The following is a 16,486-nucleotide window of genomic DNA, read 5'->3' as shown; positions in this document are numbered from 1 at the left end:
ATGTCTGAAATCCATCTGGAGACTGACAGCAGAGATCAGCATGTTTCAAAGTCACATTGTAAGGACTGTACATGTGAGTGGAGATCATGTTATACTGAGAGTAGATAAAGAGTCTGAAACTTTGAAGCCACTTCTTGGCATAAAAGGAAATTAGAGGGGGTGAGTAAGTAGCTATTTAAAATTTTAAAATCTTCCACTGTTAGTTTAGTGAAACCTTTAGATTCAAGATACTTCCTAAACTCTAATCCCTGATGAAATCCCATTCTTATAGTCTCAAAAATAATTCAAAGCATCTGTTAAGTACTCATTTCTTGAGGAAAAATAGCTTTGCAGGTTTTTTTTTCTAATCATGCTCTTATTGGCCAGGCAGAACATGAATAGGCATACCTTAGAATCAATGCCAACCTCCATATCCTAAGGATCTCTGTATAAAGGAATCAGAAACCTAAAGTTAGTAGTCATGGCTGCTCAAGATATATTGTGGTTTATTTTATAATTATGGAAGAGCAGTCATCTTTAAACACTGCTCAATGTCATGTATGAAGACACTGATGAAATCATACATTGTTGAATCTACTATAAAGCACTAACAATGAAAAAAAAACAGGGATATTTGGAAAGCATACTTGCTGATCAATAAACTGTCACTTAATGGCAGGTAGTGTGTCCTGTTTATTTCTGTTCACTGGCCAAGGCCAGAATCTAGCATATAGGACTTAATAAACATTTGCTTAGTACATGTCTAATATTTTGAAATAGTAAGCAAATGACCCTGAGAGAATATGGAGCTGATGATTTGTGACCACAAAGAAAAGCAGTCTATTCAATTTCTCTTGTCAAGTTTCATCACTACCTAGGTGCCATCAGTTTCAGCAGTTCCAGGAACTGCTAACCATGACTATTGTTAACAGTATCATATTTTGCTGCTATACTGGAAACATCCTTTCAACTGAATGGCTTCCATAAAAACTATAAAGTAGTGGAAGTCACTACTGAGAAACCAACTAAAACACTCAGAAAATCTTACTGAGAGCTGCCACCTCCCAGTTTTTATAGTCTGAAGACGAGATGGGCCACTGATGATTTAACTGGTCTAATCCTATGTAATAAAAGCCTAATATGCAAATCGAACAGTGGAATGACTTGTCGGCGGGGCCTGCGAGAGGGCGGCACCAGGCCAGTCAAGGTGGATGCCAGCGGGCAGGGACAGCAATCAGGAGGCGGTGGTGACCAGCAGCAATGGAGGAGTGATGGGGGGGCAGGGCTGGAGCTGCCCCCCTGGTGGTCAGTGTGCTCCCACAGGGGGAGTGCCACTTAGCCACAGGCTGGGCTGATGGCTGGTGAGTGCAGCAGAGGTGGTGGGAGCCTCTCCTGCCCCTGCGGCAGCACTAAGGATGTCTAACTATGGCTTAGGCCCGCTCCCCCCCCCATCAGTCGGACATCCCCTAAGTGCTCCCGGACTGCGAGGAGCAGGCCGGGCTGAAGGACCCCGCCCCCCGCCCCCGAGTGCACGAATTTTCGTGCACCGGGCCTCTAGTATGAAATGATAGTGATGCCTTGACAAGCTAAAGGTAAGCTGGAGTCATATACGGCTTTATCAGAAAAAAAATAATCAGAAACAGGAAATATAAATAAATGCCATGAAAGAGAGAACGCTCATGTAGTCTGGAAGATGTGATGCATAATCAAGCAGACTTAGGCTCTTGTCAGGAGTCTTGTCAGATTTTTCTGAGGGATGTCATTTTAAACTTACTAATAATTTTAGTCAGCAAAAACCCAGAAAGATATTTTCCACATATATTTCTTTCGGATGAGAAATACAAAGGAGAAGGTTTTGCCCAGCTCAACTTAGGACAATATACCATCTATCTGATCAGACTAAGAGAAACTTGGAAAAGGGTGCCATGACCTCTGGGCTGATGAAATTCTAACTATCTAAATGGAGAAGTACGTACTCCAAACTAGTTCTGAATGAAGTCAATCGCCTACCTCTAAGTCCAGCAAGAGCTGAGGAAAAAAGTGTAGCTCAAACCTTGATAATATACTGGGGAGATCTGCTAAGTCAAGAAAGATTCTGAATTCTTAAATATACTGGAAAAAAGTGTAGCTCAAATCTTGATAATATACTGGGAGATCTGCTAAGTCAAGAAAGATTCTGAATTCTTAAATATACTGGTGTTTATTTTTTTATTTTATTTTTTTAAAATATATTTTATTGATTTTTTACAGAGAGGAAGAGAGAGAGATAGAGAGTCAGAAACATCGATGAGAGAGAAACATCGATCAGCTGCCTCCTGCACATCCCCCACTGGGGAAGTGCCCACAACCCAGGTACATGCCCTTGACCGGAATCGAACCCGGGACCTTTCAGTCCGCAGGCCAACGCTCTATCCACTGAGCCAAACCGGTTTCGGCTACTGGTGTTTATTTGATACTAGAGGCCCGGTGCATGAAATTCGTGCATAGGCAGGGTCCCTAGGCCTGGTCAGTGATCAGGACCGATCTGTAGGGCAACTGGTGGGGGGATCGGGGGTCACCCCGCTGGCACCCAACTTGGCCGGCTGGCACCGTCCACTCGCTGCCCCCTGCTTTGGCTGGCCTGGGGCCTGCGGGCAGCTCCTGCATTGAACATCTGCCCCCTGGTGGTCAGTGCACATAATAGCAACCAGTCGTTGGATTTGAATATTAGGCTTTTATTATAGAGGATTTGGGTTTTTTACTGATGTAGGATTTTACTCACTCTCCCCCTACCCCCCAAAGCAAAAAAGCAATTTTGGAAACAATAATGTCTAGTTCTAGTCCTAGGTAAGGAATGTGGGTACATTTTATGAATCTCCCATAATTATGATGTTGGCCTACAGACAAAAGAAGGAAATACTATTGAAACATACTGGATGTCTTTAAAAGTACCACTATGAGAAAGGATATGAACAGCAAGTATAAAAGCTATTATATCTTTGATAGCTGAGCTGTTAAAACCTTCAGTTGGGGCAATCATTCCACTTTGTTATACCAGTCAGTGTCTGACCTGTTGGTCCAACTGTCCGTCCTATGCAGAAATCCTTTCTACAACATCTCTGAAAGATGCCAACCCCACCAATTCTATAGCTAAACAGATTGTTAAAGGGAGTCTGACTCCCTGCAACCTTCCATCTACTGGTACTTGTTTTGACTGCTGAAGCTATACGACTCGTATCCATTTACTTTTCTACTGGCATGTCTTAAATATATGTGAAGAGAGTAACACTGTCTGACCTTAGTCTTCTTTCGGCTCTAGAATAAGTAACTCTAGTTTTCATCTGTTGCTTGTATAATAAATTCCAGAGGCTTTAATCCCACTTCCCTTCTCTGAATAATAATAATAAAAATCCTTCTTATATGCAATCCACACAATTGAATACAATAATTGAGGGTCAGTCTGACTGGTCCAATGTAGAGTTGAGTAGCATACTACAAATACAGAACAGTAACATAACACACTACAAATACAAAACAAGTGTTACTTTGCTTATCTAGAACTCTACAATGCAAGCTCTTTTCCACTTGTCATTCTTCTAATATACATGTATACAGGACTTAATAACATTTGCTTAGTGCTGTTTAATATTTTGATATGTATATCATCTTCTGTCACCATCTCTATATCTAAAATTCTTGAACCTGATAAATGGTTTTACACATTTCTCTACTGAATGATACCACGCTGCACACTTCCCAAAATATTTAAAATTCTCAAACCATTGAATTCTATTTTACCCGCCCCAGTTCTAAGATTCTAGAGAATGCTATGTATTTCTTTGGCTATGATGGACAATAAGATGACTTTCTCCCAAAGTTTCTGTCCCTCTTCTAAACAAGTTCTGAGAAGCAATCACCTTTACTGAAATCTGCTCTTTTCTAGGGGATTACACTGTCAAGCATTTCAGATGCTACTGTTTTTAGCAAAATTAAAGCTGCAGCCTCTCTCCACCAACTTGCCTCTACAAGTTTTGCAACACGTCACAAAAATTCACTCATATCCTCTGTATGAGGGATGGAATGTGGGGGTAGGGAGAGGATAAGGAGGGAAGGGAGCTGGCAGTGGCGGGACTGAAGAGGAAACAATTTTTCTTATAAAAATGACTTCTTAAAGTATACTTATCTACAAGGATTGTAATCCAGTTCAATAAAAAAATACACCTAATAGAAAAAGTTCCAGTTTATGTTGGTTGCGATTTTCATTAACAGAACTCCTTTGGGGATGGCAACTGACTATTCTTTTAACTAAATGTTTTAGATGAAAAGACAATTTTTTCTGAAACTGTTCTTCTATCCATTTTCCTTGGTCTGCACAGACTTATTCCTGTTCCTTGGACATCAGAACAAAAAGACAAAAACACGCTCCCCTCCCCCCCGCAGTAAAACCTCCAAACTTTAATTGGCTAAAAAAACCTGTTTTCCTCCACTGCTTACTCTGTAAGGCACAAACCGAAGAAACAGCTTGGTCAGGCAGCTACATAGTCTCACCACCTACGTTGAGTTTCCAATGGCATGTTTAGATGCACATTAACATGACTGATAACTCACCATCCGGGATATACAATGTATTCTCCATATAGTAAGAGAAAATGCAGCTGGATGCATTTATTTAAAAATTGAGAAAACAAGTTCTCTCCCGTCATCTAATAATTTAAATCAAATTTACAAAGCTAATTTACAAGTTTCTTTTTTGTGATGTGGCATTTGCAACTTCTAAATAATGTTGGGAAGGACTTTAAATTTAAATTCTTTTAAAAAAAATTAACATTATTTTTCAATTATAGTTGAACTACAATATATTATTTTTATTTGTACAACATAGTGATTAGACATTTATATATAGAGTTATATGCCTGCTTTTTAAAAGATATATAATTTTATTGATTTCAGAGGGGGAAGTAGAGGGATAGAGAGAGATTGAAACATCGATGAGAGAGGATCATTGATTGGCTGCCTCCTGCATGCCCCCCACTGGGGATCAAGCCTAAAACCTAGACATGTGCCCTTGACCCGAATCGAACCTGGGACCCTTCAGTCTGCAGGCTGAAGCTCTATCCTCTGAGCAGAACCAGCTAGAGCTATGCCTGGTTTTAAATTCAGGACTTTAAAGCTCTGGTATATGTAGACCATTAGCAATTTTTATTGTATTATTTTCTTTTCATACCTTAAATTCTTAACTGTATAATCTGTACCTGATAATATGGAAAATTGTGAGTGGTGGGCTCGTTCTCAAAATAAGTTTTCCATTTCAGTCTCAACAAACCACAATAAACCTATGTAGAAAGTACTTTGAAACGTTGGACAGACTGAGGGTGGAATGGTGGTGGTGGTTGTGGTGGTGGTGGTGGGGGGGACACACAAAATCAATAAGAAGCTAAACCCATAATCTTAAACCTCTAAATAGTCCTATTTTCAGATATGAGCTCATTAATACATCAAATTCTTGAAAGGTGGCAACTAAGATCTTCCTTGGTTATTTTTATCCCACATATCAAGTGAACAGAATCTAAGTAACACTACCCTTTGAATTACATATCAGTTGGTTATGACAGTTTGTCAAATCAGTTGTTTAAATGTTGAATATATGGTCAAACAGGACAATCCAAATTAGCTGAGCAAAGGCAGCACCGAACACCAAAATTGTAGGCAAAATGGCTAAACAGCTTAGATTTGACTTGAGCATTCTTAATCCCTTCTGCTGCCCACAGGCTGTTTCTAGTTCTCTCACCAACAACCCCTCAAACCTTCTCTCTTTAAAAAGGCTCCCCATTGGGAACCCAACAAAGTTGTAATTGATCAAGAAAGCATACCTCCCAATAATATTTATGTTTTAAAACTGGTACAGGTTAAAGCAAACAAATTTTTGTTGGTAGTAAAAGGTATGTGAACAAGGAAATCTTTCTTATGCTCCTTCTTTGCGCATCATTCCTATTCCAAAAGAGGAGAGTGCTTTAAAATATATCCTTCTGTTTCTTAAAAAACTATTTTAGCCTGGCCTGATAGCTCCCAATACAACAAGGCTGCAGGTTCCATCCCGGGTCAGGGCACATACAAGAATCAACCAATGAATGCATAAATAAGTAAACAACAAATCGATAATTTCTCTCTCTCAAATAAATAAAAAAAATTATTTTAAGCAATCAAGTAATACATCAAATAAAACACCAGGATTATCAGAAGTATGAAACCCTAATCCCATTTTCAATTATAAGAACGGGGTAGTCTTGATCTTTCCTAAAAGTGAAAAGTACAGAAATAAGCTGAGTATCTCACTTCTAGTTCTTTTAAATTCTTCAATGAAATGTAATATGCTTATATCATAAAGTGAACCTAGTCAATACTAAAAGTCATTCAGACGATATAAATCTCAGAATGAAGCAAGATCAGTCCCAATGTAACGCTAGATCCACGCTAAAGTATCTGCACCATCTTTCCTCTCTTCCTACTACTTTTCCACCCCAAGGGTGCGTGCGTGAGCGTGTGTGGCAGAGACCACCATCCCGATCCAGCCTAAATCAGACCTCAGTTCTCCCGATTTTGACCATTTCCAGTACTTGTCTCTCCAGAAACTTGCTAATGATACCTAGATAAACCTATTCAGGCAAATGTGTCAATGGCCCACTAAGCGACTCCTTCTAAATTACATCTTTGCATTTTACAAAGGCCTTTAACACCTTAACCAAAGGATTGGTGAGAATCACAGTGGAATGTGCAAGGAGGACAGATTTTGGAGGCCTTTCAGATTACAAGGTCTACCACGTCCCTGCTTTCTTGCGTGCAGAGGCCTTCTAGGGGAGCAAGACCGGAAGTTGATCCAAGTATTGAAGATACAAAACAAAGCCACAAAAAAAACACACCTTGAGCGCGGCACGCTCCGTGCAGCCCCTCCCCCAATCTCCCCAAGCCCCCCTGGATGAGAAGGAGAAGCCCAGGCCCGGAGTGCCAGCGGGGAAAGGCGGGCAGAGGAGCCCGCGAGCCCGGCGGGCAGGTGGGGTTTGGCGAGAGGCGAGGCGGCGCCGCCCGGGTTACCTGCGGCGAAGTGGAGCGGCGTGGACTTCCTGCCCGCCGTGTCGCGGCTGTTCACCTTCTCGGGCGTCACCAGCCTCTTGACTCGCTCCACGTCCCCGTTGCGGCACGCCTCGAACAGCTCGCGGGCGGCCGGCTCCATGGCCTCCGCCGCCGCGCCCGCGCAGGCCGCGCCCCCGCCGGCGCAGCGGCGGCCCGACATGATCCTGGCCGCCGCCGCCGCCAGCAGCAGCGCCAGCAACGGCAGTAGGAGCCCGGGCCCCGCGAGCAGGAGGGCGAGGCCCGCCGGAGGAGACGCACTCAGGGCCTGGGCCGCTCAGCTCCCTCCGGTCACCGGGGTCGGCGCAGTCCCATGGCCGCGCCGCCGGGCGCCCCTCGCTGGGCCTCGGGAACCCCCGACTGCCCCGCGACGGCGGAGGCAGCTTGAACCCGACGTTCGAGACCCGAGGCGACGCGGCGGCGGAAGCTGGGAAAGCCCCTCCCTCCCGCCAGCACCACGCCGTCCTGGGAGCGCGAGTGACGACGTGTTGCGCGTGCGCAGTGGCCGCAGCCCGGCCGGACCCGTTTCGGCGAGCGAGGGCGCGCGGAGGGGCTTGTGGGAAATGTGGCCGCGGGAGGAGAAGGGGATTCGGCCCACCGCCATCTTTGCGGTGGGTTTTACTGAAGTAGGACGACTCTGCTATTGTCCTTTTTTAAAGCGTGAATTTCCTTGCTTTGTTACACCGAGAAGAGCCTTTGAAAGCGTCATCCCCCCGCGATCTTGCATATTATATTGGAATTCTCACTGTGGAAGTTTCCCCCCCTTTTTTCAGCTTCCACAATCCCTTTCTTCTGGGGGATTTATCTTGTTTTCCTTTCCTGTTTCTTCCCTGCTCTCCACCTGATGGGAAGTTTGGGTGCGCTGCCTCAAGATCATTTAAGTGAAATTAGGAAGGCCATGGAAGTTTGTTCCAATTCTAAATTAATAATTGCGAGGTATGGCTCTGGTTAATTATTCTTTCCATAGTTGAGTTGTTAGCTGAGGACTAATCCAGTGGCCCACAGGTAAACCAGTATTACACTGACGTAGCTGAGGTGTGGATGTCTGGGACAAAGGTCAATGAATTGCAAAAAAATTTCTTCTGTTGCCTGAACTTCTTTAACCTGTTTTTCAGGTTTTGTTTGGAAATGTTGACTCACTACTATGCTATAAGATAGAGGATGTACACTTTTGGCAGCATTTTTATAATTATGAAAGTTACGGAAATATATATGTATTCATTAGAATAACTACTATAAAAAAACCATAAAATAGGGTTGGTGAGAACATGGAGAAATTGGAACCTTTGTGCACTGCTGGTGGGACTATAAACTGGTGCAATGGCTATGGAAAACAGTATGGCATTTGCTAAACCTTTAAAAATAGAACTGCTATGTGATGCAGTAACCCCACTTCTGGGCATAGAAAAAGGAATTGAAAGCAGGGTCTTGGAGAGATACTTGCATGCCCTTGTTCATAGCAGCATCTCTCTATATAAAAGGCTAATATGCTAAGTGTTTGTCCGGGTAATGACGTCAGGTAGCAATGCCCAGCTTCCTCTCCCTGGCAACTAGCCTCCTTGAAGTTTCTTCAGCCCAGGAACACGACTTGCTTTATAGCCAGGTGGAAACATTTTACACTGTAACCAAATGTCAGAGATACTGGGGGTGAGGACTTCCTGTGCCTCATCTCATTTGATCCTCGCAGAAATCCTGGAGTAGGTAGATAGGAGACTTGGTGGAATCCTATTTTCTTTTCATTAGCCGGAAAACAGAGATTTAGAAAGCTTAGAAACTTGACCCGACTGAAAAGAAGTTAGAAATGGTGGACCTTGAAAATGACTTCAGGTTTTCTCACTGAGCAAAATATAGTCAAACACTGCTACAGTTAAATATTTCATCCTTTGTTCTTTCTGTGTGATCTACAATAATAATCTGCTTCGTGTTGATATTTACTGCTGTGTTGCTGACAAGTACCTGTAAGAGAAGTTGGGTTGCTTCACTGGGCTGGAAAAAGTTTAGCTAAATCAAAAAGCAGGTCTAATTAGGCAAATTTATTCTATATCTATAAAAGGCTAAGTTGACTTGCACATGCGCAATACATAATAAAGCTCTCCCTGGCACCAATCACACTCGTGTGTTTCCATCTGTCATTGTCGATCATGAATTTTGTTGGCACTTCTATTATAGAGAAAGGGCAAATAGCAATATTAAAATATTCTAATTAATTTCCTTTCAATGTGCACAAATCTGTGCACCGGGCCACTAGTTATTTATAATAGCCAAGAGGTTAAAGCAACCCTGATGTCCATGAACAGGTGATTGGATAAACAAAATGTGGTGTATACATACAACAGAATATTATTCAGCTTTAAAAATAAGGAAATCCTGTCATGCTGCAGCATATACTAGTATGAACCTTGAGGACATAATACTAAGTGAAATAAGTCAATCCCCTTTGTCCCCAAATACTGTATGATTCCACTTATATGAGGTGTATTAATTAGGATTACCATAATAAATCCCACAGAATAGGTGGCTTTTTAAACAACAGAAATTAATTTTCTACAGTTCTTGAGACTTGACATCCAAGATCAGGGTTGGCAAGTCTTATTTCTCCTGAGGCCTCTCTCATTGACTTGCAGATAGCCATCTTCTTGCTGTGCCCTCATAGAGTCTCTTCTCTGTTCATATGCATTCTTGGTGTCTTTGTGTCCAAATTTTCTCGTAAAAGGAAGCAAGTCAGATTGGATTAGGGCTCACTCATGTGGCCTTATTTAATCTTAATTTCATTTTTAAAGGCCTTATCTCCAATTATCGTCACATTCAGAGGTACTGGGGGTTAGGACTTCAACATGGATTTTGGGGGAGGATACTATTCAGTTCATAACATGAGGCAAATATAGAAGCAGAAACTTGAGTAATGGTTAGTTACCAGGGGGCTGGGGAGAAGAGGAAATAGGTTTATTGTTGAATGGGTATAGAGATTCAGTTTCACAGCATGGAAATTTCTGAAGATCTATTGCATAATGTGAATATACTTAACACTATTGAACTATACATTTAAAAATGGTTAAGATGGCATTAAAAATGCAAAGAAAGTTGAATATCTTCATTGTTTGTGGTCTATTTGTATTTTTCTATTGGGTTGATTGGTGTTTCAGGTTTCTAAGGATATATTCCTAGAAGTGGGATTGGTGGGTCAAGAGGCAGTTCCATTTTTAATTTTTCCAGGAAATTCCATATTGTTTTCCGCAGTGGCTGCACCAGTCTGCATTCCCACCAGCAGTGCACGAGGGTTCCCTTTTCTCCACATCCTCACCAGCACTTATTGATAGAGAAACTCTTACACGGATGCACTAGGAGACATGCACAGGATGTTTATTGCAGTTGCTTGTGGTAATCAAGAGTTGGGGATAAATTACATGTCCTTTATAAAAAAAATGGATAAGGAAAATATATAAGCATAGGATTGAATATGATGTAATGATCAGAAGAAATGAGCTGGATTTTCATAGAGCAATATGAATAAACGAGGTTCACAAAAAATTAAAAACAATGCAATTGACAGCACAGTTTCATGTATGTAAGTTAAGAAATACACAAAAATACTATCAAATATTTTCAAGGACAAATACATGTATGAAGGTAGATTGAAAGAACATACATTAAATACATAAGAGAGACCTTATGATTTGATGCAAGCTTTCATCTTGGGGGAGCACATGCTCTAAGATGGAAAAGAAAAGGCAGAAAAAGTGAAAGGCAATGAAAAAGTGAAAAATGAAGTTTGGGACCAGGGACAGAGATTAACAAAAGACAATAAATAAATCAAAATTTTAAAAAAGATGAGGCTTAACCTGGATGGATAATACTAACTTGCCATGAAATTAATATTTTTTATTCAATTCTATACACCTGAGGTAAAAAAAATTCACCAAGGTATAACACTTTTTGAAAGAATTCTATTTTTATTTTATAAATATTTAGTTAGGTTATCTATACCAATATGAAATAAATGAAATAAATTTAACATTTTGCTTCAATGTTTTTTTAAAAAATGGCAAATTATTTTATTAGGTTAATGCAGAATACATTTAATAACATTTCTATTTCTCTGAAAAACTTAGCACGTTTATTTTGCTCCAATCTTGAATAAAATTTGTTTTCAACATGCTTTATTAATTATATATTTGTTTTTAAATTATGTATATATATATATTTTTTTTTGTTTGTTTCTTGACAGCTCAATGGCAAGTTCTCATAATTTATTTAAATTCATAATTTGCTATAGGGCACACTAATTACTATACGGTTGGGATCTAGAGACCATCATATATCTGATGTTTAAAAATGAGAAATTTGCCCTAACTGGTTTGGCTCAGTGGATAGAGCGTCGGCCTGCGGACTCAAGTGTCCCAGGTTCAATTCCGGTCAAGGGCATGTAGCTTGGTTGCGGGCATATCCCCAGTAGGGAGTGTGCAGGAGTCAGCTGATCAATGTTTCTCTCTCATCAATATTTCTAACTCTATCCTTCTTTCGTCCTCTCTGTAAAAGATCAATAAAATATATTTTTTTAAAAATGAGAAATTTTCCTATTCAGCAATCGAAGTTTCCGGAGCATAACCAATAACTTCACTGAAGGGGAAGCTCTAAAACTCTCTGGTTGAGTCTTCTACATTTAGCATGATAGATTAACTTATTGCAGAAAATTGCACTCTTTAAGAATAACTAGAGAAGTTGGGTTAAAAAAATTCTCTTTATGCATATTGGTAAGACAAGTAAGCATTTGAGAGGTCAAGATTCTGGAGAGGGGAAAACCATAAAGAGCTGAACTAACATTCCACAGCCATGTTTTTCCATGGGGAATTTCACAATTCTGTGCTCAAGGAATGTGCTGATATCCAATTAAAGTCTTGGGCAAAGGGAAACCATCTGCTGAAAGGCAGAGAAACCATCAGAGCATTTGGCAATCCTTTGGTTTTAAAGAGACAAAGTGGAAGCTGCAGGGGCAGAAAATTGAGCCCAGTTGGTCAGTTTGTTTTTTGTTTTGTTTTGTTTTGTTTTTAGCCATTTTGCTGAATTCTAAAGCTGTGAAAGACAGGAAGGAGGCTAAGAAGCTAGGCAGAAATTTTCTGAAAAGTAGTGTGGAGTTTCTGGCTGTCCCAGGCAACCAAGGGATCAATGATTAGAGTTTAAGACAGGTCATGGAGGAGGGGAACCCCCCAGGGTTTTAGTCTGAACCCTGAGGCTATGCTGTACTGTGGGAGTGATGAGAGGAGGCAGAAAGAACTAGAACTGCAGCTTAATCTTGAGTCAGCTCAGCCCCTGCTTGGACTAAGGTGATCAGTCTAACTTTGCCTCCCCAGGAGAGGAAATGGTGAATGCACTCGTGATTTCCTCATCCCAGAGCTTCTACAATTTTTCAACACAATATCTAAATATCAGAATATCAGGCATACCAAGAAATAGAGAAAAATGACCAAAAACATAAGAAAAAACAGGTGATTTAGAGTTATAGATACCAGTCAAATATTAAATATAACTGTGATGAATATATTTAAGAAAATAGAGCCCAGCCTACGTGGCTCAGTGGTTGAGCAGCAACCTACGAACCAGGAGGTCATGATTTGATTCCTGTTAGGGCATATGCCTGGGTTGTGGGCTCAATACCCAGTAGGGGGTGTGCAGGAGGCAGCCAATCAATGATTCTCTCTCGTCATTGATGTTTCTATCTTTGTCTCCAGCTCCCTTCCTCTCTGAAATCAATAAAAATATATTTTAAAGAATAAAAAATAAATAAAGGAAACAGAGAGAAAGGAGAAAATAGATTAAGAAAAAGAGAATTTCACCAGAAACAAATGGGACATAGCAAACAGATCTAACATACATATAATGAAAGATTCAGGAGATTAGGAGTAAAAGGGGGAGCAAATGATCCAAGATGGGAAAAGAAAACACAGAAAAAGTGAAGGGCAATGAAAAGTTAAAAATATGGGTGAAAATGAATGGACTTTGATGGTATGAAAGAGCAATAATGTTCTTTGAAATTTAAAATATGTAGAATTAAATGCATGATACAAATACCACAAATGGCAGGAAGTGGTAAATTGAGTTAAAGTGTTCTTAAGTCCCAGCATTGTCAGGGAAGTAGTAAAAGTAATAATTAATTTAAGGCTGTATTGAGGGTTAAATTGTGTTCCTCCAAAAAGATATTTATATTCTAACTCCCAATACTCAGAATGTGACCTTACTAATATTTGGAAATATGGTCATTGCAGGTATAGTTCCTTAAGTAGAGGTGAGGTCATACTGGAGTAGGGTGGGACCATAATCCAATATAGTGTGCTTATAAGAAAACAGTCATGCCCTGGCTGGTTTGGCTCAGTGGATGGAACCTACAGACAGAAGGATCCTGGGTTTGATTCCAGTCAGGGGCACATGCCCGGGTTGTGGGCTTGATCCTCAGTGGGGGGCATACAGAAGGCCGCTAATTGATGATTCTCTCTCATTACTGATGTTTCTATCTCTCTCTCCCTCTCCCTTCCTCTCTAAAATCAATAAAAATATATTTAAAAAGAAAACAGTCATGTGAAGACACAGAGATATAAGGGAGAATGTCATATGAAGATGTTGACAGATGTTTGAATGATTCCTCTATAAGCCAAGGGATGCCAAGGATTGCTGGCTATCACCAGAAACTATGAGAGAGGCATAGAATAGTTCTTCCTCAGGCCCCTTCAGAAAGAACCAATCCTGCTGACACCTTGATATTTGGACTTTTTGTTCCTAAACTATGACAGAATACATTTCTGTTGTTTTAAGCCATCCAGTTTGTTGTAAGTTTTATGGCAGTCCTAGGAAACTAATACAGATTTAAAAAATTACAATATTTAGGCTAACCACTGAAAAATAGCTAAAAAGTATAAATAGCTAGCCCTGGCCAGTGTGTTCAGTGGTTAGACCATTGGCTCATGCACCAAAGGGTCTTGGGTTCGATTTCTGGTCAAGGGCAGTACCTAGGTTGCGTAGGATCCCTGCCTCACTTGCTCAGTCAGGGTGAGTGTGGGTCAGGGTGAGTGTTGGAGGCAATGAATCAATTGGATGGATTTTTATCTCTCCTCTCTCTCTCTCTCTCTCTCTCTCTCTCTCTCTCTCTCTCTCTTTCTCCCTTCCCTATCACCCTCCCTTCCACTCTCTCTAAACAATCAATAGAATCCTTGACAGCTTGGCTAAGTGGATAGAGCGTTGGCCTGCAGACCGAAGGGTCCCAGTTTCCATTCAGGTCAAGGGCAAGTACCTCGATTGCAGGCTCCTCCCTGGCCCAGGGACTTGTGCAGGAGGCAACCAATCGATGTGTTTCTCTCACATTGATATTTCTTTCTGTCTTTCCCTCTCTCCTCCACTGTCTCTAAAAATCAATGAAAAAAATATCCTTGGGTGAGGATTAAAAAAAAAAAAATCAATGGAAGAAATATCCTCTGGTGAGGATTAACAAACAAAAAAGTATAACTAACTAATAGATGGGAAAAAAAGAATAATAGTATTATTTAATTAACCCAAAAAAGATAAGAAAGATTAAAAAACACCTGGGTGAGATATAAAACAATAAGGTAGTAGATATTATCATAATATTATATATTAATTATTACATTAAATGTACATGAACCAAATATTCCAATTAAACACTTGTCAGTTTGGATATAATAAAACTCCTATTATATACTGCTTATAAGAAATATACCTTGATATAAGTCATAGAAAATTTGAAAGTAAAAGAATTAAAGAGCATATCATGCAGATGCTAATCAAAGGAAAACTGATGCAGCTATATCAATATCATATAAGAACACTTTAAGGCAGACATTACTGGAAATAAGCATTACTGGAGAAGAGATGCAAAACAAATGCCAACACTCAATAGCAATAGCCAATCTCTTCTCCTAAATATCAAACACTTAAATTTTATAATCAACAAGTACTTTTTAAAAAAATATTTTTTAAATTGATTGCAGAGAGGAAGGTAGAAGGAGAGAGAAATAGAAACATCAATGATGAGAGAGAATCATTGATCAGCTGCCTCCTGCAAATCTCACATTGGGGATCAAGCCTGTAACCCAGGCATATGCCCTGACCGGGAATCGAACCATGACCACCTAGTTGATAGGTCGATGCTCAACCACTTAGCCACACTGGCCAGGCAACAAGTACTCTTTGATCTGAAAATATGAACAATTCCAGAGATAATTTTTATATATGTCTTTCAGTCTTTTTTTGGGGGGGGTGGGGTGGTGAAACTCCTTATTCTTTAAGGAAATTCTCAGATGTTGTTTAAGGCTACGAACTCAAAACAAGTACTAAATAAGTCCTAGAGATCTAATACACAATATAGTGAATATAGACAACGATATCTATCTATATATATAAAAGCCTAAGTGACCATTACAACTGAGCAATCAGAATGACCGGAACGACCTGTCAACCAGTCACTATGATGCGCACTGACCACTGGGGACAGATGCTCAACACAGGAGCTGCCCCCTGGTGGTCAGTGTGCTCCCACAGGGAGAGTGCCGCTCAGCCAGAAGCAGGGCTAACGGCTGGCAAGTGCAGCTGCAGTGGTGGGAGCCTCTCTCGACTCCACAGCAGTGCTACTGAGCAGCGGTGGCAGGTGCAGCAGGCCAGGGTGTCGCTGTGCACTGGCTCTGGCTCCTCCCTGGCCGCCTGCCGTGCACTGCTACATCCCTCGGGGGATGTCCGACTGCTGGTTTAGGCCCCATCCCTGCAGGCCAGCCTTGCGAGAGGGTGCAGGCCAGGCCAAGGAGCGCCCCCCCCCCCCATCCCGCCCCTGTGCACAAATCCATGTACTGGGCCTCTCTGTATGATAATAACCAAACTTGCTAAGAGATGATTATTCCAGCCACTAAAAAGAAATGATAATTATATAAAGTGATAGTGGTGCTAATTATCTCTACAATGGCAATTATACTATAATATATAAGTGTAACAAGTTAACATGTTATACATGTTAAATTTACATAATGCTATAGGTCAACTATATTTCAATTTTAAAAAGAAAAATTTCAATATGAAACAAACAAAATTTCTTTTTTTAAAAAAAATATTTTACCGATTTCTTACAGAGAGGAAGGGAGAGAGAGAGCCAGAAACATCGATGAGAGAGAAACATCGATCAGCTGCCTCCTGTACACCCCCTGGGGATGTGCCCGCAACCCAGGTACATGCCCTTGACCGGAATTGAACCTGGGACCCTTCAGTCCGCAGGCCGAAGCTCTATCCACTGAGCCAAACCGGTTTCGCCCAAAATTTCTATTTTTTAAGAGTACATTACACTTTTAACATTTACTGACATTTTCCAAAGTGAGGCCTAAAAAATAGAATCATAAAAGCTTTGTCTGAGTGA

General features: G+C 40.8%; 1 protein-coding gene across 1 annotated transcript in view; it reads right to left on the bottom strand.

Moving 5' to 3' along the window:
- TNKS2 (tankyrase 2) overlaps positions 1–7,577 on the bottom strand; it is a 56,173-nt gene extending 48,596 nt beyond the window's left edge. The window contains exon 1 of the mRNA XM_081104312.1: positions 7,048–7,577. Within this exon, the coding sequence (XP_080960438.1) occupies positions 7,048–7,246 (199 nt within the window). The 5' untranslated portion in view covers positions 7,247–7,577. The remainder of the gene's footprint in view (positions 1–7,047) is intronic.
- Positions 7,578–16,486: the final 8,909 nt, after the last annotated feature.

The sequence above is a fragment of the Myotis nattereri genome (assembly GCF_964212035.1).
Source record: "Myotis nattereri genome assembly, chromosome: 13".
In the NCBI taxonomy this organism is placed as follows: Eukaryota; Metazoa; Chordata; class Mammalia; order Chiroptera; family Vespertilionidae; genus Myotis; species Myotis nattereri.
This window is presented reverse-complemented; position numbering and strand designations above follow the sequence as displayed.